A 24,891-nucleotide genomic window follows, 5' to 3' on the forward strand; every position below is an offset into this window, starting at 1 on the left:
AATTCCATTTCTCAATGAAAAAAGAAAAAGAAAAGCATATTAGATCAGGACTTCCCAAAACTTCAGGACAACATGAAGCCCCAAAAACTTTCCACAAATCATTAACAAGATAATTTCTAAAACAAATATGAAAAACATTAATTTAAAATTTAAACACTATTTTTTGTTTTTGATCAATCAAAAATTGTTGCATTTTTTATTAATTTATTTTTTATTAACTTTTTCATGAACCATGCTGAAACTCTTTACACCTGAAGTGGTGTATCATATCTCTTTCCAGTAAAAAGAAATAATAATAATAATTAAATGTCTACAGTCATTTAATTTTTCTATATTTAGTCCTCTTTAAGAAAGGGCTTCCAGAGCCAATGAGTCTCACTCAGAGAACCCCAGGGCTCCATGGAGTCCAATTTGGGAAACCCTATATTAGACAACAATGATTAACAACTTGTTTTTATGTAAACGAATACATACCTTGAGATTCCGCATTGTGTGTTGTGTTTGTGCTGTTCCACCCTTCAACACTTTCAGTGTGTGAAGCAAGCATAGATATAACCCTGTGACAATCCGGATACATTGGAGCGGTCTTTTTGCCTCTCTTCCCTCCAGATCCAATTTCCTGTAATGGAATTAAAGAAGAAAATGGAAAGATAACCAAAAAGGAATAACAGAACATGGTATGAATAAAAACTTATATATAAGATTTAATGAGTACAGGGTTGAACGATGAAATTATCGCCCTAGAATAGACGACATGATTCCATTTCCGTTTGATGAAAACCGGTTTTCTTTCTTTTGTTTTTTTTTGCAGACCATCTACTAGTTGGTATGTTGTGTACAAATCAACAGAGCGATAGGAGTTTTCTATCATGTCTGAAAGTGACAAGCAGGATCGGAGATGCACCGATGTACAATTCATGCTCTCTACCAATCTAAGTTATGACAACAGGACCATTCCCAATACCCTTAAAATGCATCGTTAGATTGTCATGAATAACAGGGATGTGGCTAAGGTGATGAAAACAAAGTTTCCGGCCATAGTTATGGTCTTTGGTGTGGTTTCAAGTGAGGGCCACATCATGCCACCTCACATCTTCAAAGTCGGCTTGAAAGTCAACACCAAAGTGTACCGGGATGTGCTGAAGAGTGTAACGATTCCCTGCTGCAATCAGGTGGCCGCTGGCAGATCCTGTGTGTAGCAGCAGGACTCAGCGCTGACCCACAAGTCCAAAGAGACTCAGGTTTGACTTCAGAAGGAGTGCTACGACTTTGTACCCTTCTCTCACTGGCTCCCTCTCCTTCCGATTTGAATCCACTGGGTTACTTCGTTTGGTCATACATAGAGAACATCACCAACATGACCTCTCACAACACCAAAGTCAGCCTGATTGCCGCCATACATCAAGTATTTGCTGAGCTCCTGCTGGCGCTTGTGGAGAAGGCATGATCCCAGTTCCGGACCCATATCAAGACGGTGATTGAGGCTGAAGGCGGCTACATTGAATAGATATCAGCTCTACTACACAATCAAGTTACCTGAATTGATTTTTTGAAATAAAGCTGTAGTATTGTTTTCTTTAGGGAAACACTTTTATCATTCCACCCTGTAAAAAGTGTGGTTTCTTAATGTGTCTTTGCATCTCTACGACGGGCTTTGTTTATTGGTCAGTCCACTATCATCATCATATTGGTTTCACTTCTGTTTTACATACTAGTAAGTGTTAAATGATTGATTTCTAAACTAACCTATCTATGACAAAATATTTCTCTCAAATCCATCCTTATTACTGTAACGCAGATGCAGGCTGTGCCATTAAATGACCAAGCTGGAACATGTACGGATATTGATAATTCACGTGCTGAATTAATGTGATGTCACCATTTTAAGGCATAGTCAGAGCGTGACGTCACAGAATGAAATGTATATATAGGTATAAAGAAGGAGAGGAATAGAAGGAAATGAAAAAGACGCATGACAATTTGAAAGATACGCTTAACAAGCATGTATGTCTCTTCCTCTTAGACTTTCGAAAGTGAGTCAGCTGACCCATGAATTTTAGAGAGAATTACGGCAACACCCCAGCTGGGTATAGCTAAAATACAGGACTGCTATCTGAGGAAAGAAAGAGCAAGCATACTTGTCATGTTGTAAATACGTGTCAATGACTTGTGTGGTGAATGGCCGAAATAAATTACTTTTTCTTTCACTTAAAAAGTTTGTACCAAAGTTTTATTTTATTTGCGACAATCTCTACATACAACGTTTCGGTCCATTTTAAAAGTAATAACAACATTACTTAACTTCCTCCAATGTTTTTCCTGACCTTCCACTACCAACTGACCTTATTACTACAACTGTTATACATTTCCTAACCCAAAGAACTCTCCCTCATTCTTACAATGTAACGAAATCAAAAAAAAGTTCAAATTCTGCACATATTTTCCTTGTAGTGTCTAGATTTAATTTTCCTCTGAGGTCATCAGATCTAGGCCTGTCTTTAAGAATTACATTATACAATCACCATATCATTTACATATCATTTATTTCCATACAATGCATATCCTCAACTCTCACTGCTCAGGTTTTACTTCCATACATCGTCATCACACTGCATACACATGCGTGAGAGATGGCGACACATGCCTTGGACAACAATGATAATGCTCAACTAGTTAGTAATGTCAAATTTCGCTGAACTTCGATCATCTACCACTAACTCTTGCAATCACACCAGCGCCACCTCCTTCCTATATTCCAATGGTATTCCTTAGGTCTAAAATAGCATTTTATTTGATTTTTCATGTTTAAGTTTAAAATAAATTTTCATCAGTCTGTCACTTTTAAGTTTGAAATAGGTCTGCTTTGTGTAGGGTTGGAATATTATTTACATTGATCTGCCACGGTTAAGTTTGAAATATTATCCTTGTCTTATGATGCTTTTCAGACTACTGTTCTCATCTTGAGTTATTCACACATTTTGGTTGATTTAACCTTCAAGTGTATATTGTCAAACTCGGGAATTTGAATAGAATTTCGAATGGGTGTAGCATGCTCTCATTCTGTCAGCCATAACCGAGTAGAAATCCTAGGTAATGGCACCAACATTGGTTGGTATCACAGAATATATGTGCAAAGGTTTGAGAGGGATGAAAAGATTAAGGATCTCACTTTACAGTTTAGGTGAACATAAATGCACTTGGTAACTAGATCTGTCACAGAAAATATGAGTTGGGCGCACCCAGCAAATAATGTAAAACATATCAGGATAGATTCACTCTGTGCTTATTAATGTTTGGACACCTTGAGAAGGAACGCACAGCTAATCACCAAGGCAAGCAGCCAAATGCTCAACATGCTTGTAGATCTAATGAGTATGGACTTTTAGTAGATGTAGCTTAAATCAAGTCAAATGCCAACAAAGATGACGAACTAGTAGGAATATCACATCAGTTGCTGAGCAGAGTACCTATTTACAATGCCTCCCTATGGGACAGAGTTAGACACCAGGGTCGTTTTTTAATGTGGAGAAAAGGAACAAAAATAAAAATTGTCTCAGTCGTGGAGGATTTCTCCTCCACTGAGAGAGAACAAGACATTGAAGTGTAGATCTGAAGAACAGATGGTATTTATTTGCTCCCCCACCGAGCAAATTAGGCACAAGGCCGATTTTTAATGTGAGGACTGAAGGGAGGGGGAAGGGAAAAGGGGGATCAGCTCCCGAGAGGTGGGAAATGGGAGCTGGTTAAAGGTCAGGCATGTGGGGTTGCCCCCACATCTGGTCTTTGCTAGTCATAGCTAGTCATAGCTAGTCATAGCTTGCAGTATCTGCCGGAACAGATACTACACTTTCATCTTGACCCGAAGACCAAGTTGAGCTTGGTAATTGTGCTGCTCCTCCATATCAGCTGAACATTCAGCAAATTGTACTAAAATGTATTAACAGAGTGGACACTCTAGAATAAAAGTATTGTATTTTTCCAAATACAAAGACCCTACTGTTTCAAAAGCTGATGTACAAATGTCAGAAAAGGCATGTCTCCCAATTTATTCTGTGCCTGGACTCAAACCAAAAAGAAGAGTTTGATGTTAGGAAAATTGGAGCAACTTAAATGCAAACATCACTCATCACAACGGTGCTCACCTTGCATTTATTGATTATGATCCTTTTACATTTGCAATCTGGTGGTCTCTATATTCACAAAACTCATATGCCAGCTGGAATCCATCTTTCATGAGCGTGGCTTGCATGTTGGGATCCTAGTTGACAATAGCACAATATTTACTAGCTAACACTTTCCTAAGCTCCAGTAAAACTTGGTTGCAGGCTTCAGGTATGCTTAAAAACTAGCAGGAATCAGTATAATCAAGAGAAACCAGAGAAATGTGAAAATCATTGTGTCTAGAAAAGAATACCCTATACATAGAGGCAGTTTATTAGTATAACATTATGCCAAAAGACAACAAGACCCAAAACACAAGATGCCATGGTGTGGTATTGTGTGGATCAGACTCCTATATAGATGTATACGTAAGTTTAGGATAGGTCGGTGACTGGAATCAGGAGTTCACACTCATTGTTAGTTAATAAAATCCTATATCATGTAAAGCACTTGCTCCAGTTTTCAGTCCTACTGAATGGCCCATCAGAGAAAGGTGAACAGTTAGACAAGTCCATGTCGGTATCACTAGACAATAATAATAGATCACGACATGACAGCATTTATGTAATGAAGAAACCACAGGTTCTTATTCTGAAAGATTATCCAAATAAAAACATCCACACCCAATTACATATTTTGCGATGAAGACAGCGGAGTATTGTAGCGAAAATGTGCTGAGAGAAAACCATGGTCGACAGCATTCAAAATATTTTGCATGTCAACATGCAAGCCCAAAGGCAGTTGATGTTTGAACTGAATCCCGAAGTCTTAAGTTAATGACTGACTAGTGGAGAGAACACAGCCTTACCCGGTCATAAAATGTGTATAAATATATTTTATTTTATGCAGATTTCATATTTATTATTACATATTTATCTATATTCTCTACTGAATTTTACCTAATATATAGTAATGATTTTTACCAATAATATATAGTACTGATTTAAAAAAAAAAAAAAATAAATAAAATGACTTGGGTACCATCAGCTAGACTCGAACCCCAAACATTTAGTGCACCAGTCGTGTTCTCTACCACTTGAGTTATCAACAGATAGATAAAAAAGAGTCAAAATTAAACCACTTCAAGCTATGAATGAATTTGCACATGCTCAAAAGGAATAGAAATATGTCGGCAAGTTGAAATGAATATTTTGCATTTCAATTTGCCGATTTCTGTATGCATTATTCATCCATCCAAACAAAGATTTTACTCATTATAAATCATTCTTATTGTATGATTACTATTTCCTGTTAATTTCAGTGTTGTGCAACCAGTAGTTTAAGAGTTTATTAATTAAATATTTCTACACACATACATATATCTATTGTTTTATTTATATAGAAGATGATTGTTGTGGATAAAGATTTGAGGTAGCAGAATATTAGGAGTCATATAATTTGCACAGATTTGAACTAAATTTAAATTTGATTGATTTTGACAGTACAATAAATCTGACAATATCGATTAACCAGACATAAACTCTAATCATGCATTTTATATGAAGCCATTGGACTAAGATCAAATTGTAGTATTGCTATGTATTTGTTGTGGCTGGTCGTTCAAAATGTGCTTTTTGGTCTATATAATTGTTTAATCTATTTTTGTTACTGGTCTACGATATATACACACTGACAGTGAGTAAAACACAGCACAGCTGATCTATAAAATAATATATTGTTTTTATTTCATACCAACAAGCAGTTTTTTATTTAAAGTTATGACTGGTGTTTTGACATCAGTGAAGGCGCATGGGATTGGTGTGGATATTGGTGGTGAAGAAAATGTGTCAGCTTGTTCTGTCACTTTTTGAGTGGCTGCCTCAGATTCTGTTTGTGTCGATTTATATAAACATTCTTTTCCCATTATCTATTGTCTCAAATCATTTGACCGATATCCTCTCACATATTTCTGATCAAATTATGCATTCCAATAGACAATGGTTAAATTGACAATGAAAGTCTTGCATTCCACACATGGAATCAATCTGTGTGTGTGTGTGTGTGTGTGTGTGTGTGTGTGTGTGTGTACAACCCATCAAATGACCCTTTTCTTGGGATCATCTGCCAATCCAACAACAGTATGTGTTGTCCTCAGAGAGTTATTCTTCCAGTCCAGATGTCTTTAAAGGGTTTATTTCTTTTTTGCCTAGCGGGATCATTTGTGAAGAAGTCCTAACAAGACACTATACAGATATTTTTAGTTTCCATTTTGGAGAACTGAATTTTCTCCCAGCTAGACCTTGTGACTAAATTTGCTTTCATGAAGAAGCAAATAAATAGGGACTCTAAACATCAAAAAAAAAAATATATGATAAAACAGAAAACAGTTACAAGTTGTTTATTTAAAGAAAAACTAAAAGAAACAAATGTTGACTCATTTGATTGATTTTATAATTTTGAATCTCAATTTACCAAATAATTTTTCAGATTTGTTTTTAATTTATAGACGATTTTATATTTTCCTTCATTCGTTTAGCAGTGGAAAAATATTTCATTTTTTGATCAATATTGAATAATGACAAATTTGAAAGCAATTTAAAATGGGGGGAAATAAGCGATGAAGCATAATATACTACATAGTAAAGTACACTTGCAGACAAAATGCACATCCTCTCTCTTTCATATATATATATATATATATAGCAGGCTGCCTGCTAAATATATATATATATATATATATATATATATATATATATATATATATATATATATATATATATATATATATATAGCAGGTTGCCTGCCGTTGCCCGATCGTAAAATACACATAAATATTATATTTTAATCCATGCAGATTTATTACTTATTATTAAAGAGCTAATTCTTTGTATATTATTATTCTTTGTTTATTATTATTCAATATATAGTAATGATTTCAAAAGTCACGAAAAAAAAGTGAATTGATTACCATTCATTAGAATCAAAACCAAAATGTTTAGGCTCTAGCCTTAGTCATTATTTATCTCTTGAGCTTCACTATCATCTAAATTACTGAAAAATAAGTAAAAATAGTTAAAAAAAAAAATAACTAATTATGTTTAATTTTGGGCATGAGCAAAAGTGACAGCAGAGGTAATGTTTTCTCTGAATTGCCTGCCAACTGTTTTATTTTCAATTTTGGCCTCTTAGCAGCAATTTTTGCCGATTGCCAGTTAAAAACCAAATCAAAATTGTCCAAATACTCTATGTATCAAATCTCAACTCTGCAGATCAAATATTCAGAGATGAGTTTGGTAGAGACGTTTCGCACATGCACTAAGAAGGTCATTTATCTCTCTCTCTCTCTCTCTCTCTCTCTCTCTCTCTCTCTCTCTCCCTATATATATATATATATATATATATAGAGAGAGAGAGAGAGAGAAATATTTCCATGTCTTCATCTTGAATTCTATACAATTATGCAGAATGTAGAAACTATGCATTAACAGAATTCAGCATAATAGTGAAATGAGACCAATCATGACAGATTGATTTCCACCATTGTCTATTGGAATACATAATTGGACCAGAAATATGTGAGATGATATAAGAAACCATAAAAATGAAGAAGTAATTAATTAAAGCTTGTTTTTTTAAAGGAATATGTAAATTAGTTAACCTTCATGTAGTCGTTCACTTATTTATGCATGAGTATATTAAGAAGTTTGTTTCAATAATTTTGAAATAGAAAAAGTAGATCTCATCTCCAAGCCCAGATCACAGTATAGTATCTGTTCTGATGCTACACTTAAGTTAATTTGTCCTTAGTACATGTAGGGGAAATCCTTCTATACGAAGACAATTTTTATTTTTGCCTTCTTCCAGAATGCCTTTTTTGGGGAGCTGGTTCTCCCACACATTAAAAACAACTTTGTGTCACATTTTGCTTTCATGGGGAAGCAAATAAATATCAATAGAAAAAGTAGGTTCTAATATCAATGTCAGAGTGAGGAAAAAAAATATTCCTAAAGAATACCCGTCCCAGAACAATTAAAATTAATTCCATGAACAGCGCAATTTTGCACCATTTTTAGGTTCTTTTAAAAAAATGAAATTCATGGCACCTTCATTAATTGGTGTCTTATGACTATGAATCAAATTTCATGGAAATATGAATTATTTGAATTTCCAAATTGAAAGTTGTACTCATATTATATCCTCTAAAAACACTTTAAAATACTTCAAAGAAACTGAAATTTGGAAATATTTATTGATTGATTCCTTATACTTATTGTTAAAATTTCACAAAAATCAGAACGATCTGAATTTCCATGAAGGATTTCCACCACTTTGAATAAAACTAAATATAGACAACATTTGGCCCCCTTATATTTAGCAGCTGTGATTGAAAATTCATAATGATCGGATAATTAGCTTACGAGTTTAGGAGTAAATCCTTCAAGCACAAATATATACACATATACACCTACCTAACTCATTATATATATATATATATATATATATATATATATATATATATATATATACTAGCTGTACCCGGCATTGCTCTGGCTCAGTTTGTTAAAATGGAACACATTCCTCAAGAAAAATTGCATTTTGTTCGCTTATTTACTTTTATTATTTTTTGCAATTTTTTTTATCAATAAAAGTTGTTGTCCCCCCCCCAAAAAAAAAATTAATTTTTTACCATAAATTGTTAAGTGAAAGTTTTTTTGTTTTTTTCAGGAAAACTTGCACTTTTTTTAAAAGAAATTTGGCACTAAACGTTTCTTTTTGCAAACGGAATTTTTATTATAAAAAGAACAGATGAATGCTTCATATGAACATTGTAAATAGTTAGGTGAAAGTAGAGAAAAGTTTGATTTTTTTTTTCAAGAGACTGTATGAATTATTTTTTTTCAACAGATGTTAAGAAAAACAGAAAACATACTTCCATCATAAATTATGCAAAAAAATAAAGTGGAAAACTTAATGTTTGCTAAAAAATAAATACAGTAAACTTCGCTGAAGTGTTAGCATATGCTGCATCTTAAAAAGTTGGTTCATGCTGACAATTAAATAAAATAAACATCTAAAAATTAGTAAAAATAAGTAAAATCATGAATGACGGCTCTTGGGGGGGGGGCAAGTAAGTAGGAACAACACAATCATTTGTGTAAAATAATTAATATTCGAGAAATTGTAAACAATAACAAAAATACCTGATACCAAATGCAGTAAAATTCAAGTATCTTTTTTATATGTGCTGAAACTGTGTTTAAGTTATTTTTATTTCATTTCTTTTATTAAAAGTTGTCTTTCCAACAATTAACTGGTTGCATGTCGTTTAACCATTGGGGACTTCACTCTTGGAAAATTGTATAAAAAATCTATGACTATCACTAACTCTAAATTTGGGAGTGCAACTCAAACTTAGGGTTAGTAGTAGATAAGTCATTTGTTAGGTGTGTCAGAAATTTCGTGAAAAATATTGAATAATTCCACCCCATTTTCCAAGCTTATAACTCCTCGAAAAATGTAATTCAAGCCCTAATATTTTTTTCAATTAAAGGAGCAAGGACCAAGGTTTCATTAAAAAAAAAAAAAAAAAAAAACTACGTGTTTTTAAAAAAAAAAAAAAAAAAGGTTTTAAACTTCGGACTTTACAGGTAAATTTCTAAAAAACACTACTATTTTTTTTTGTTTTAAATTTGAATATATTATTTATTGATCTTTTATCTTCAATTTGTGATATATAACATTTTGGTGAGTAAATTAATTATTTACTTTTTAATAGACATTTCAAAATGGGAGGCGTGAATTAATTCGGCTCCTGTCTTTCCAAGCTTATAACTACTCGAAAAAAATAATTCAAACCCTATTTTTTTTTTCAATTAAATGTGCAAGGACCAAGGTTTCATTTAAAACAAAACAAAAAAAAAGTGTATTTTAAAAAAAGAAACCTTTTAAACTTCGGACTTTACAGGTAAATTTCTCAAAAACACTACTTTTTTTGTTTTAAATTTGAATAATTATTTATTGATCTTTTATCTTCAATTTGTGATAAATAAAACTTTGGTGAGTAAATTAATTATTTACTTTTTAATAGACACTTGAAAATGGGGGGGGGCTTGAATTAAAAAAACGTTTGTCTAAAAATTATATTCGGTTTATTGGAAAGAGCATAAAATTTCACATTGCCCCTGAAAATATCGTAAAAATTGAATCAATAGGAAAATTTTGATAGATTTTTAAAGTTTAAAAATTGAAAATACTGAACTCATAAAATTCAATTAATTTCATTACTGTTTTTTAAAAAGAAAAAAATAGTATTTCTATTACTTTTTATACAACTTTAGTAGTTTATTTTGGAAGTATAATCCATAAAGAAAATAAACAACACACTTTTAAAAGATAAATTACGAGTTTTTTTATATTTTATTCGCAGTTTCGTGTTAGGGGTATCTTTTTTTTATTCAGTGTGTAAAATCCACTTTGAACAACATATTTGGAAATTAGAAAAATAAAAAAAAACAAAAAAACTTAGTTTAGCATGTTAAAAATATTTAGGTTGGTAGATAATTAAATTCTACTGTGTTTGGTATAAGTTTTTTTTTTTTGCTGTTGTTTTTTGCTTTTTAGAATTTTTGACTAAGGGGGGTTGCTTAGATCGTATTTTAAACTAAACTATGGAGGTTAGAATGCCCCCCCCCCCGCCAAAATGTACTTGGAAAAATCGATTTTATGGCGAAATTTAAGAATAGTTGGCCGAAAAAAAAGGTGAAAAACAAAACAAATAATCAATAAATAATTGTTACCAAAGGCAATAAATGCTACTTTTTTTACTTGCATGAATGAGTTTATTTTATGTCTTAAAGTATTTTCAAGCGCTTTTCTTTATTTTTTAATCTAAAACTGCGGGTGTGTGGGTGCGAAATATCTCCAGATTTTCTAGAATTCCCCGCTAGATTGCAAACGAAATCTCCAGATCTAGCAGGAAAACCGCTAAATTGGAAACACTGGTCACGTGACGGCAAGCGGTGATAAATAATTGTCCACAAATAAAAAAAAAATGGCCTATTGGTACAAAGAAAACCACCTATTTATTATAGAAAAATTAAGCATAATGTTATAATTAAAAAGAGATATATAAAAACATGCATGGTTACAGTAAACATATTATACCAAAATGTCGAAGCAATCATTTATTTAGTTATTTAGACTATTAATTACGAACGAACCAAGAGTTATATTATATATATATATATATATATATATATATATATATATATATATATATATATATATATATATATATATATATATATATATGAAATGCTGGAAATACAGGAAATGCTGGTTAACAGGTTCTGCTAGTTATTAAATAATATGTGTGTTTGTGTGTGTGCATATATATATATATATATATATATATATATATATATATATATATATATAAGGTTATTTAATAACTAGCAGAACCTGTTAACCAGCATTTCCTGTCCCGCCTCTCACAAAAAAGTAAACTATGGTTGTTGTTCATGGTCACTGCTATCCCTGAACAATTGTGGACATTGGCGGTCGTGGCCAAAATGAAATAATCTGGCTTTAACTGACGATAAGTACTGTTTTGAGGCGATAACATGCAGGTAGTGTTTGAATTTAAAAAAAAAGCAATTAAGTGGATCTGTAAATCAGTATGAATTAATAAAATTACAAAAAATGGTCCATTAGAATAATAATGGAAAATAAAAACAGAAGTTTTAGAGGTTGGGGATTCTCAACGTATATGAACTGTTTAGAGTGATTGAAATCAGTTGTAGCAGCCCTAGTTGTTTCCGTTTGTTGTTCAAGTTTTCCTCTTCTTTTCAACTCTTTCACCAATAGTATTAAATCAAATTTCAGTTTTATGTCGTCTTTTTTAACATGTAAAACAAAACAATTATGACTTTTTTTCATTTCATTTCACTTCTTTGAGTATTGTCGTATTAAGAACGGCGTTTGGAATAGACATCTCAAACTCCCCATGTTAAGAATGGCTTTCAGAATAGATACCACCAACCTCCCCAACTTAAGAACGGCATTCGAAATAGACACCCGCAATATCCCCAATGTAAAGAACTGCTTTCAGAGTAGACAACCTCTTTTTGATTTTTGGGGGAGGAGGGAATAATTCCCCCAAATTTAACCGTGATAATCGTTGTCAACATATCAACCTGCAGATGCCCCCCCCCGCCAAAAAAAAATTGGGGGGGGGGTAGCAGTCTCGGTAGGAGAGAAGTAGATTTGTTATGTACATACAAGCTTAGCAGTCAATGAATTACAGTGCATAATACAAGTCTTTATATCTCTATAAGTATTTGTCTCCACAAAATTTGAATGAGATTTTCTTAATCAGGTTAGTCGAAAACCTATAAAAAGTCGTCATTCTAAAGAAAATTGTGGAGGTGAATCTAATGTACAAATTTACCCCTCACCCATAAAAAATGTTAATATGTGCGCAATGTCGAGAATCCAGTAGATGATATTGTCGAAACATTTATTTTGAATTTAGCAACGATTGTAATAGATTGTGCAAGTTTAAATAAAGTATATTTAAATAAAGCACATAAAAAACGTAACTATGTTTGAAAAAATATAATTAATTACTGGAACAAATGTACAAAGTGAGTGAGCGAGAGAAAGAGGAAATAAATGTTTATTGTTTTTTTCTCGACATCGCCTTGAAGAAATGTAAAAAGTGAGTAAGAAAGAGAGAGAGAAAGAGGGAGAGCAAGCGAGAGCAAAAAAGAGAGAGTAAGGAAGACTATATACAGAGAGAGATAAGGAGGGAGAGAGAAAGAGAGGAAATGCAAACTCACGCCATTAAATGAAAGAAAATAAATGCAGCAATTTACTCAGTGGGTAAAAGTAGGTATCATTGCGATGCCACATTTGAATGGTACATTAGCGTCTATTTAGAAGGCGAATACTGTTAATCAGGAATATAGAAATAGTCAGAGCTCAGCCAATCAGATTGAGCGGAATTAGTCTGGGGAGACTTTATTATTTTTTAATCAGAAAAAGGGAAAGATTGTGTTATGTCGATGAGCTTATGATCCAATTATGAAGGGTGAGACCCCATATCTGTCAAAAGTGCAAAATTCGTCCTGGTGATGACTGGTAGCTGTAAGAGGACTTGATATTTAGAGAGAAAAATAGGAACTACTTCCTCGAAAGATGTTTGCAATTGTGATGATGTTCGCCAGGGATGAAATGTAGGATTTTATTATAACAACTAAATGTGCCTGAAATGGTGTTCTAAGGTTATATAAGATAGTAGCTAATAGTCTAGACATAATAAATTTGTATGTAGTATCTGTTGTTGCAAACCTACGGTACTTTGGTCCAGAGGGGAATTTATGCAATGAAAATATTATATATAAAGATAAATAGTTAATTATCAACAGACATCTGTCATTGTATTCAAACCAATCACACAATTTGAATCCCAGAACAAATCAACCTTAACTCCAAATCCCGATGTCCTAACCAATGAGGCTTATCGGAATAGCTATATGAAGTGATGAGAAATAAATCCTATAATGCCGAACAGACAATGATATTCGGTCATTATAATACAGCACGGAATGATAAAATTGTCATCCTAGAAAAAACAGCATGATTCCATTTCCATTTGATGAAAACCGGTTTTCTTTTTTTGTTGCAGACCATCTACTTGTTGGCCAGTTGTGTACTAATCCCAAGAGCAATAGGCATCCACAAAGTATTTGCCGAGCTCTGCTGGTGCATGTGAAAAAAGCATGCTCCCAGTTCCAGACCCATATGGAGGGTGTGATTGAGGCTGAAATTGGCTATACTGAATAGATGTCAGCTCTACTAATTAATCAAGTTACCTGAATTGATTTTTTTCTATAAAAGTTTTAAAATAAAGCTGTAGTGTTATTTTCTTTAGGGCAACAAATATATTGTTCCACTCTGTAATGTTTAACAAGAAGGAACATGCATTTATAGCTAGGATTTGACAACTTGTATCAATTCTCATTAGAGTGCCTGCCCAAAAGGAGGGCTACAAATAATTATATAATAATGAATATTTGATTATCTACAATAGTATACATTTCATCTTTATATATATATATATATATATATAGTCTTTGAAGTTTTTAACCTTTAAAACTATACAAAAAAATATTTTTTATCATTCGTTAGAAAACCATCTAGTCAGTAAGTTATTTAATCACCTGCAATCACTGCATCAACTAGCTCTCGAATTTACTATAGTACCAATAATTTATTTTTCAAGGGATCATCAGTTGTTTACCATGAAACACTGTTTCGGGGATTTAAAAACAAAACAGTATATTACATCATGGCTCCCCAGCAGTGTTGATCAAACACCACCACCCTTAATCTTAGGAAGAAGACATGTTACAAACATTTGATCCAATTTCCTATTCTTAATTACAGTTACTAACCTTTTCATACTATAAAAATGAATTTCTTACCTGTGTGATTCATCAATTTCCACATTTAAAATGGATATATTTTTTAATTTATCAGTCTTGTATTTATAAGATTACGGATTAATCCATTTAACTACTTATCCCCCCCCCACTATGATTAGTATTTAGTATATTTACATTCTTATTTATTTAAAATTAGATATATAAAGGTTAAACATATTTTTACATATATACATTTTTTTTTATTATAATAATTTTATTATATGTAATTATAAATACATTTTATACATTGCTGATATAGTTTTGGATTTCCTTTATTAATATAGTCTAGTTAATCTTAAACGATTCAAAAGCATCAGGATAACGAACAAATGCTTTATTTAACTGTTTAAATATTTTATTTTTATCCCCACCTTGTTTTATCATCCTTATTACTAAGCTAGAAACTGGTGGTATAAAATCTATTAATTTTAAAGTAACGCGAGCTATTCTCAAAAACTCTGACATAATGGTTCCATAAAACATAAAAACAGGGCAGGTGCTATCTTTATGCGGCATACATACTATTTTAAAGGGGAAGGCGTTTCTTTTATCAAATATATATATATATATATATATATATATATATATATATATATATATATATATATATATATATATATATAATAGAAAGCTGAATGTGTGTGTGTGTGTGTGTGTGTGTGTGTGGTCACGAATAGGCTCCTATATGTTTGACTATTTTAAAAAACTGATTACATATAATGATAGAAGATGTATCGAAACACAGGAATGGGTATGATTGATCCTGTAGAACGGTGGTTCATTAAAATTGTGGGGTCTGCGTATGCGCCTGGTCCACAAAGTATGGAAATAAAAAATTTAAAAATTAAAAAGAAAAACGTTTACAAGTGTTTTTGATATAGATATACATAATAATACTTTGATAAGTATGTTTTAACTTAAATAGGGATGGTATAATAAAATTGTGTGGTCTGCGTTCGCGCCTGGCCTCCATAGAATGGAAATAGGCACAAACTTTAATAAAGACTTTTCATAACTATCTGCGTAAGTATACTTTGATAATTATGCTTCAGTTTGAAGAAATATGGTATAATAAAATTATGGGGTTTTCATTTGCGCCTGACCTCCATAGAATGTAAATATGTCACAAAGTTTAACAAGGTTTGTTAATATAGATCCACAGAATATTGTGATAATGGTTTCAGTGTGAACAGGTATGGTATAATAAATTATGGGGTTTATCTATTTTATTTTTACTTTCATCATATTTTGCTTTGGTGTTGATACCCCCCAAATTCGAAGCTATCTCTTTACAACTCTTCCTTTTCATAACCTATCATACTTTAATAAATCAGAGTCCATTTTCTGTAGGCTCTTTTTGAACCCAGTCAATGGCGGGTACTTTTGCTAGTATAATATAAAGCTGAACGTCTGTGTGTGTGGTGTGTCTGGTCACGAATAGGCTCCTATATGGTTGACTATTATAGAAAACTGATTACATATAATGATAGAAGATGTATCGAGACACAGGAATGGGTATGTTTTATCTGGCATAATGATGATTCATTAAAATTATGGAGTCTGCGTATGCGCCTGGTCCACAAAGTATGGAAATAAAAAATTTAAAAATAAAAAAAAAAACGTTTGCAAGTGTTTTTAATATAGATGTACATAAGAATACTTTGATAAGTATGTTATAACTTAAATAGGGATGGTATAATAAAATTGTGTGGTCTGCGTTCGTGCCTGGCCTCCATAGAATGGAAATAGGCACAAACTTTAATAAAGACTTTTCATATCTATCTGCGTTAGTATACTTTGATAATTATGTTTCAGTTTGAAGAAATATGGTATAATAAAATTATGGGGTGTTCGTTTGCGCCTGACCTCCATAGAATGTAAATATGTCACAAAGTTTAACAAGGTTTTTTTAATATAGATCCACAGAATATTGTGATAAGTGTTTCAGTGTATATATATATATAGAATATTGTGATAAGTGTTTCAGTATATATATATATATATATATATATATATATATATATATATATATATATATATATAGCATTATAGACAAGACAAAGCCATATATTGATAAACATTAGATTTATTTGTTGATGTAATAAGAAGCCATAATAGGGGAGATGTTATATGCCCCTCTTCTGATGAGAAGCATTGGGCTTCGAAATATCTAGGTATAAAGAGCATATAACACCTTCCCTATTCTGGTTTTTCCTTATTACATCGACAAATAAATCTATGTATACTAATATATGGTTTTGTCTTGTCTATAATGCTATATTCATCTCCACTATACCTGTTTTGCTTCACATATCTTGATAGTTCCACATTTAAAGAATCTTTCAATACTTCTTTAACCCTCTTCAAATATATAATGCCATAAGCATATTTACATACATTTTTGGGTAACAAAATCACTGTAGAAGTACATACAATCTTATATCTAATGTGCAGAAGAGTGTAACTGAGTCTTTGGACAAGGTAGCCACGGTTCTTATTGTTTTATACAAGTCGGCTTGTGAAAATTATTAAGGTACAAGCCGTCTTGAAATGGTGGGTAAGGTATTTTCAAAGCTCTTACTTAACTGGCTTACTGTGGGAATGTATCACATGGCTATCCCAGAATGTTAGAGCCACTTTAGATCAGATTGTGGCACCATGGATATGATCTTTTCTGCTTGACAACTTCAGGAAAAGTGCATCGAACAATAAGTCGCTCTCGCTATCAGCTTTTTGTGGATCCGGCCAAAGCTCCATCAAGAGGACCAGATTAAGTGTAATTGATTCCTTTTTATATTTTGGCAACAATACTTTCTCACAAGATGGATCTCTTGTTCTGAAATACTTTAATGGATAAGAAAGGCTAACAAGGCTGTTAGTATGTTATATATTTGCTGTAGCCAGTCGTTAAATGTGCTTTTCAGTCTATATAATTTCTAAATTGATTTTTATCACTGGTATATGATATATATACGTGACAGCGAATAAAACACAACACAGCCGATTCATAAAAATATTTTGTCTATTTCACACTAACAACAGTTTTCGATTTAATATAACGGGTGTTCACATCAATAAAGGTGCCTGGCGGGGGTGTGGTGTGGATGTCTTGCTAGTGAAGAAAATGTGTCAGCTTGTCGCCACTCTATGGTCAACTCTTCTGTCCACTTTCTGTTGTGTCGATTTATATAAACATTCTTTCACCCCCAAAATGTTTAATTTTTCCCAATATATATTGTCTCGCCCTTTGGACCGATATCCTTTCACATATTTCTGGTCAAATTATGCATTCCAATAGGCAATAGTGGAAAGCCTCGCATTCCTCAAATGGAATTTGATTGTGTGTGCAACCCATCGAATGCCTTTCTTCCCAGAGTCACCTGACAAATATCTAACAAGTAGACTTTTAAAGTGTGTGTGATAAGACAGAGCCATTATCATTTTAAAAAGGCACAGTGTGTTCGAATTATGCATCTTGTCTATACTCCTGTATCCCTCAAAAACATGGATCATACACTGCTAACACATCCAGCCCATAAAAGTTTCTATCTAAGATGACTTAGGAGAATCTTAAATGTAAACTAGGAATTATTTGTACCAGACATCACAGCAAGTTGGTGCCCCAAACATAAAAGTGCATCTTATACATAGTCCAAGGCACTGTGTAGGGCATCTGACTAGAATAGATGATAATAGACTCTTTAAACTGCTGCATTGCATTGCAAACTGCCGAGACACAAGTCAAACCAAAAAAGGTTTCAGGGTATAATCAAAGACAATTTGGAAACACTCAGCATGAACATAAATGGCTGGGTTTTGCATAAGCATTTCTATGATGGCTAAAAAAGATTTGAGGCAAAGCAGATCGTGTATTTCATCTTGAAGCATGCTTTAAAAAGCAGTCTTTCAATCTAACTATATGTATGATTTATGTGATCGAATCTTGTGTTTTCAAGGATTGACCCACAGATTCACATAAGATCCCATGGCAGCAATCAACTAGGCATGCATCAAACTGGAGTAGAATATAACTATGTGCAAACAGAAGCCAGTAGTTTTGTATGTAATAACTGCAGCAAGACATAAAAATAAATCGAGGCTGCTAAGCCATCGGAGTATATATATAAATGGATATTGCAATTTTGTAGAGATGATCTTCTATAAAGAAGTGGCAATCATCTGCATCATCACACACACATACACACACACACATACACACATACATATATATATAACACTTTTGTTTCATTTTACTTCATTTGAAATTCTCAAAATCAGTCTACAGATTCGAGATATGACATAAGGGGTATTGAGATCTGGGAAAATCTTATTAATCGATTTTCGGCCAGAAACTTGGCTGTCAAGGGCTCAAAGTTCAACGATTTGACCTTTAAAAACTCTACCAAACTCTTCCACCAATTTTGTGTCTAAACACTTGAAATTTTAGATGAAGGTTACCTGGACATGTCAAACTTATTAATATATATATATATATATTTATATATATATATATATATATATATATATATATATATATATATATATACATACACACACACACACACACACACACACAAAGTTATGGCCATAGGGCCCGAATAAAGCTGGACTAAACTGCTAGTATATATATAAAATAAAGAACAAAAACTTTCTTTTTTATTCGATACTAATCAGATCTATAAGCAAATTAGTCATAAATTAAATTATATTTGATATTCTTGCTATCATTTGCATGGCATGGTTGTATTAGTTCCAGCATCTGTCTATATATAAAAATGAGTATCGTCTATTTGTCTGTTCCCATTCCATGCATGCCCCATCATAAAATGGATAGATTTTTAACCTTAACACTAAATTCTGACATTTGATGTTTTTCTTTCAATTTAATTTCGACGTACCAAACATTACCCAGTATTAAACATAACGATAAATTCCTTTAAAAAAATGAAGTTAGAGAAAATGGAAAGAAACTGAGACATGTGCATGCGAGTATTATGTTTTATGTGCTAAACAGTTCACTTCTTGTAAATAAAAAAAAAATACTCGAACTGAGATTGAAACCAAAACCTAATTAACAGTGAGTCAAGTAAAATAACCATTATGCCAGTTTGCTACATCTTTAAAAAGTGTTTTCAAGCCTACTTGTTCTTAACATAAGGAAGCTGTCATGTGAACGATTCGTGCATTCGCAATCGTGAAACAGTTGACAAACAGGTAAAAATCCAATGACTCTCACGTACCAATTCTTCAATTTCCAGATGAAAACCGATTAAAAAGTTTTCCACGTGTCTAAATACTCTATATACCAAATTTCAAGTTTGTAGACCAAAAATTCGTTGAGTATATAGGTTGAGAGTTGCCTTCACACAGACACACACATCATATTTTATTGCCATCTATATAAAAATGGCAGCAATGCTTCCCATCAGTATAAAGAATTGCTCTACCACATAACTCTTATCATTAGTATTACATTAACAATTGTAACTATTTAAATTTTTTATATATAGATATACTAGCAGGCCGCCTGTCATTGCCCGGTCATAAAATATGCATAATATTATATTTTAATTAATACAGAAACTGAGACGTGCATGCGAGTGTATTTTTCTAAACAATTCAGTTATTGTAAGTAAAAAAGGAAAAAAATACCTGAATTGTGATCGAAACCAAAAACCTAAAGACAGTGAGTCAAGTACAATAACCATTATAGCAGCACGACACGATCTTTAAAAGACGTTTTCAAACTACTTATTCTTAAGATATCTTTACAGTAATCTGTAATGTAAAATTTTCACGCATGTGCATTCGTGAAACAGTTAGAAAACAGATAAAAATCCAATCACTTCCACATACCAATTTTTCAGTTTTGAACCCTTAACATCTCTTTTTTTCTGGATGAAAATGGATTAAAACGTTTTCCACATATTTAATATACCAAATTTCAAGTCTGTAAATTGAAAATTCGTTAAGTGTATAGGCGGAGAAGTGTTCACACACACACACACACACACATTTTCACTTTTATAGATATATAGATTTAGAAATGAATGTAAACATAAAGACTTAACGTCTTTGCCATAATTATTTTGAAGTGAATACCTCATTTGTTCTTTCTACATGTGTGTATTATATAATACGTGTACACCTTCAGTTGTATATACATTATTAGCTTCTATGCCGATTTAAAAAAAAGTACATTCTCATATTGCCAAAAATAAAATGCAAAAAAAGCAACTGCAGACTATCTGATATTGCTGAATGCCAAAAATTAAGATCTCACCCATTTTAAAATGAATTGTTCCAAAATCGAATAAGATATCATAAATAAAATTCTGTAATCACCATTGAATTTAGAAAGATATTCGTTTATTTATTTAAAGGATATTAAACTGACTACGATTTTTATGGTAAGAAAGAAACTATATATAAAAAATTTAAATAGTTACAATTGTTAGTATAGTATATAGTATAGATGGATAAGAGGTTTGTGATAGAGCAGGTCCTTTTGTTAATGGGGAGCATTGCTGCCATTTTTATATGGGTGGCAATAAAATATGTAAGCTGTCTGATGATTTGTTGATCTGCAACTGCCACTCTTTTGTCTGCTGCCGATATTAGTGCAGTTGTGGTAGTTTTGTATTAAAAAAAAAAACGAACAATTACTAGTGTTGGTTGTAAAAAGGTTTCCTTCTGTTTATTTAGTGTTTGATAAACACAAAACATTTTTTCTTGATAATACGATGCGTTATTTGAAAGCCTGTTGTGCGTATGACAACAAGTGACCGGGTTCTTGCCTATCCGGCCGTCAGTTAACTTAGGCAGTCATTTGTGTTATGTCTACTTGACTTTTAATGTAATTAGCGTCTGTTGTATGCAAAAGAGTTCACTTCACTTTGAATTCTGTTTTCTGTTCAATAGATTCTCTGATTCTCTATTTAACTATATTGTCTACATCACACTTACCTCAAACACGTTCTGTTTGAATTTCAATTCTATATTTTTGCAAATATCAATTATTTATATCCGATCTGAAAATCTGATTTATTTACCACTGTCTTATGTCATTATTTTATCATTTTATTTTTTTGTTCCATTATCTTTATAAAATCCTAACTACTTTACCCAACATTTTTACAAAATTACGTTTTAATTATTAATAGCAGGGTGACCCGACGTTGTCCGGGATTTAATGATGATCAACAAATGTTTCACACTCCCATATTTTTATTGTCATCGAAATTGGTGAAATCGCCCATTTTTCAATCAAATCTATTGATTGCCTGCTCTAGTTGAGGCCTCATTGTGGTGCACTAGGAGAAAGCTCACATGTCTTTCGCAGTGACTTAGTTCACAATACATTGTAGTCTACATTGCACTGTAGAGAAACTACCGTTAATTTTATAAAATTACTTTTTAAATATAATGGCTTGATTGGTTTAAAATACAAAGTCAAGTATCATATTTCAATTATGCTCTAAAGAGAAACATTAATTTTGAACGTGCCCCTGTCATATCAAAGAAGCTACTGTAGAGTTTATATGTCAAGCCTTTCGGCTTGTGTGGTAATAAAACTTCTCAAATGCACTTGTGATATTAGGCTGTGTAAGGTGTTAACTTTGGTCAAAATCGCCTGTTCCTTCTTTCATTGGATTATTGGTCCATCGACTTAGTCGCATTAGGGCCTTAGAATTCACCATTGTCCATTTGTTCCAAAAATTCTCAATCACTACTCATTACATTTTTCTGAAATTTTGCATGAAGTTACAACTAGGCAAGAGAGGAAATGTAACATTCTCAGATTTTGATAAAAATTTTGGTTGTGCTGCCAGGAGGTCAAAAGGGGTAAAAATGGCCAAAAATAGCACTTTTCAGGATATAAAATATTTTCCGATCATTAGATTTTGCTGGAAATTACTCAAAGCAAGATTATGTGGATATACATCTGGAAACGTTATATTTGACCCTGGGAAAATCCTGGTTGCATTCTCAGGGGGTCAAAAGAGGTCAAAATGGCCAAAAATAGCACTTTTCAGGACATAAAATATTTTCCAATCATTAGATTTTGCTGAAAATTAACCAAAAGCAAGATCAAATGATATACATCTGAAAACGTAATATTTGACCCTTGAAAAATTCTGGTTGCGTCCCCAGGATGTTAAAAGCGGTTAAAATTGCCAAAACTAGCACTTTTTGATATATAGAATCTTTTCCAATCATCAGATTTTGCTGAAAATTACCCAAAAGCAAGACCATATGGATATTCATCAGGAAATGTAATATTTGACCCTGGAAAAATTCTGGTTTCGTCCCCAGCAGGTAAAAATGAGTAAAAGAAATTAAAAAATTCTGGTTTATTTGTTTCTGTCTCAGATAAAATTTTTAGGTTATTTCCGTTTGATTGTTAAGTTCTTTGTTTTTTTTTTTTTTTTTTAAATAGTGTTCCTATTTACTTGCCTCCCCACGAGGGCGGAGTTAGACACAATGTCGGTTACTGGTGTGGGGAAAATCTAGCTCCTCAAAAAGGGGCACTTTGGATAAGAACAAAAGTAAAAATTGGCTCAATCTAGAAAGATATTATTTCTACGTTGAATTTGAATGTAAATTGATTTTTGGCACTTATGCATTATACAGACGGTGCCATTGTTAGGGGCGATAACTCCAATTTCTTCTTGAAATAGTTACAAAACACTCCCTTTTCATGTTAAATAATGGGTTTCTAAATAATAACGTTAAAAAAGAGCATCATGCTTAAACTTTTCATTTACCAAAAAAAGACATTGAATTGTTTTCTCGTCTAAATTTAATAAAATATAATTTCTTCTTTGTCAATTTAACGGAAAGAAGTCGCCATAAATGAAAATATAATTTTAATAAAAAATTGTTAAATTAAAGTAAAACTATAACAAAATATAGTTTTAACTATTATAGTAGCGCCCTCTATCGGTCGTTCATTGAAACCCAACAAAACAAAATGGCTCTGCCCGTATAATGCATAAGTGCCTTATATTTTGATACAATAAATGTTTTTACAATTTTATTTTGATAAAATAAATGTTATTTGATGCGATTGCATTTAACGGCCTGCGCTATTTGTTAAATTTGTTAAATAAATTTGTAAATAGTATTTACAAGTTAAATTCAAGTTTTAAGATATCATTTTTATTAAATTGTTAGGTGAAAATACAGAATACGTCCCCTCTCCATGTTAAATGATAGATCTCTAAATATTAACATTATTATTTCAGTGCGGGTTGTTAAATACGTGGTATTTTTGTCGCATTTCGCTCGTAAACACCAATTTCACAAATTTCTTTTTTTATTAATAATTAATTTTCTATCTCCTCGTTTTTCGTAATTTTTGGATATGTTAGTATTTTCGCCATGACAATTATGCAGGGACCATTTGTTTTACGTGAAATTCAATATTTCATTCGTTCGAAGTGTGTCTTCTTTTTTGAATTCGGCCTTTTTTCTTAAACATTTGGCCTTTTTTTTTACATTTGGCCTTTTTTCTTAAACATTTGGCCTTGAAAATAGTCATAGTCTGGCAATTATATATTTTGACCCGTGTCATAGATAAGTGCCAAACTCGCTATAACTTACTGTTTTTAAGTTATCATTTTTATTCTTATTACAAACATGGTTTAAGTAGAGATACTTTGTTTGGAAGAATTGCCCAAATCATTTCACTCTAAAGAATTTATGTGACTGAAATAGGAATTAACCCGCCAATCTGGCAAGTGATTCATTTTTTTTTTTTCATTTAATAACAAAAATTATCAGCATTACTCGGTTTTCTAAAGTTTTCAAATTTATTTCTTTTTCATTTGAAAAAATTTCTATAAATTTCATGCATTCCAGGTAGATAAATTGCTTTAATTTGTTTTTAGATAAGGATTGGTATTAATTTGGATTGTTTGGACTATCGCTCTCATCTTGATAGTTGTTCTCACAATAGAATCTTTTCCGACCATTAGATTTTGATGCAAATTACCCAAAAGCAAGACCATATGATTATACAACTGTAAACGTAATATTTTATCCTGGGAAAATTATGGGGTTTGAGCCCCGGGATGTTTTAGGGGCTAATTTTTATTTTTCTCCAAAAATTCATACTTGTCTCTAAATAAGGATTTTAAATGGTACCGAATTCAAATTAATGCATCGTTTGTCATGAAAAGGTGTCATTTGGCTGTTTTACCCTAATGTTTTACATCAGGCTAGGATTTTAAATGGGGAAAATAGCCAAAATTAGTCTGGGAACCATATAGTTTTTTGCTTGTTTTGATTATCGATACAT

The 24,891-nt window shown here is 32.1% G+C and overlaps 1 protein-coding gene across 1 annotated transcript in view; it reads right to left on the minus strand.

Moving 5' to 3' along the window:
• The window catches only part of LOC145243052 (protocadherin Fat 4-like), a 139,792-nt gene that overhangs the window by 73,707 nt on the left and 41,194 nt on the right, over positions 1 to 24,891 (minus strand). The window contains 1 exon segment of the mRNA XM_080106158.1: positions 475 to 619. Within this exon segment, the coding sequence (XP_079962284.1) occupies positions 475 to 619 (145 nt within the window).

This window comes from Euprymna scolopes, chromosome 21 (genome assembly GCF_053919585.1).
Source record: "Euprymna scolopes isolate OS-2025 chromosome 21, ASM5391958v1, whole genome shotgun sequence".
NCBI lineage: Eukaryota > Metazoa > Mollusca > Cephalopoda > Sepiida > Sepiolidae > Euprymna > Euprymna scolopes.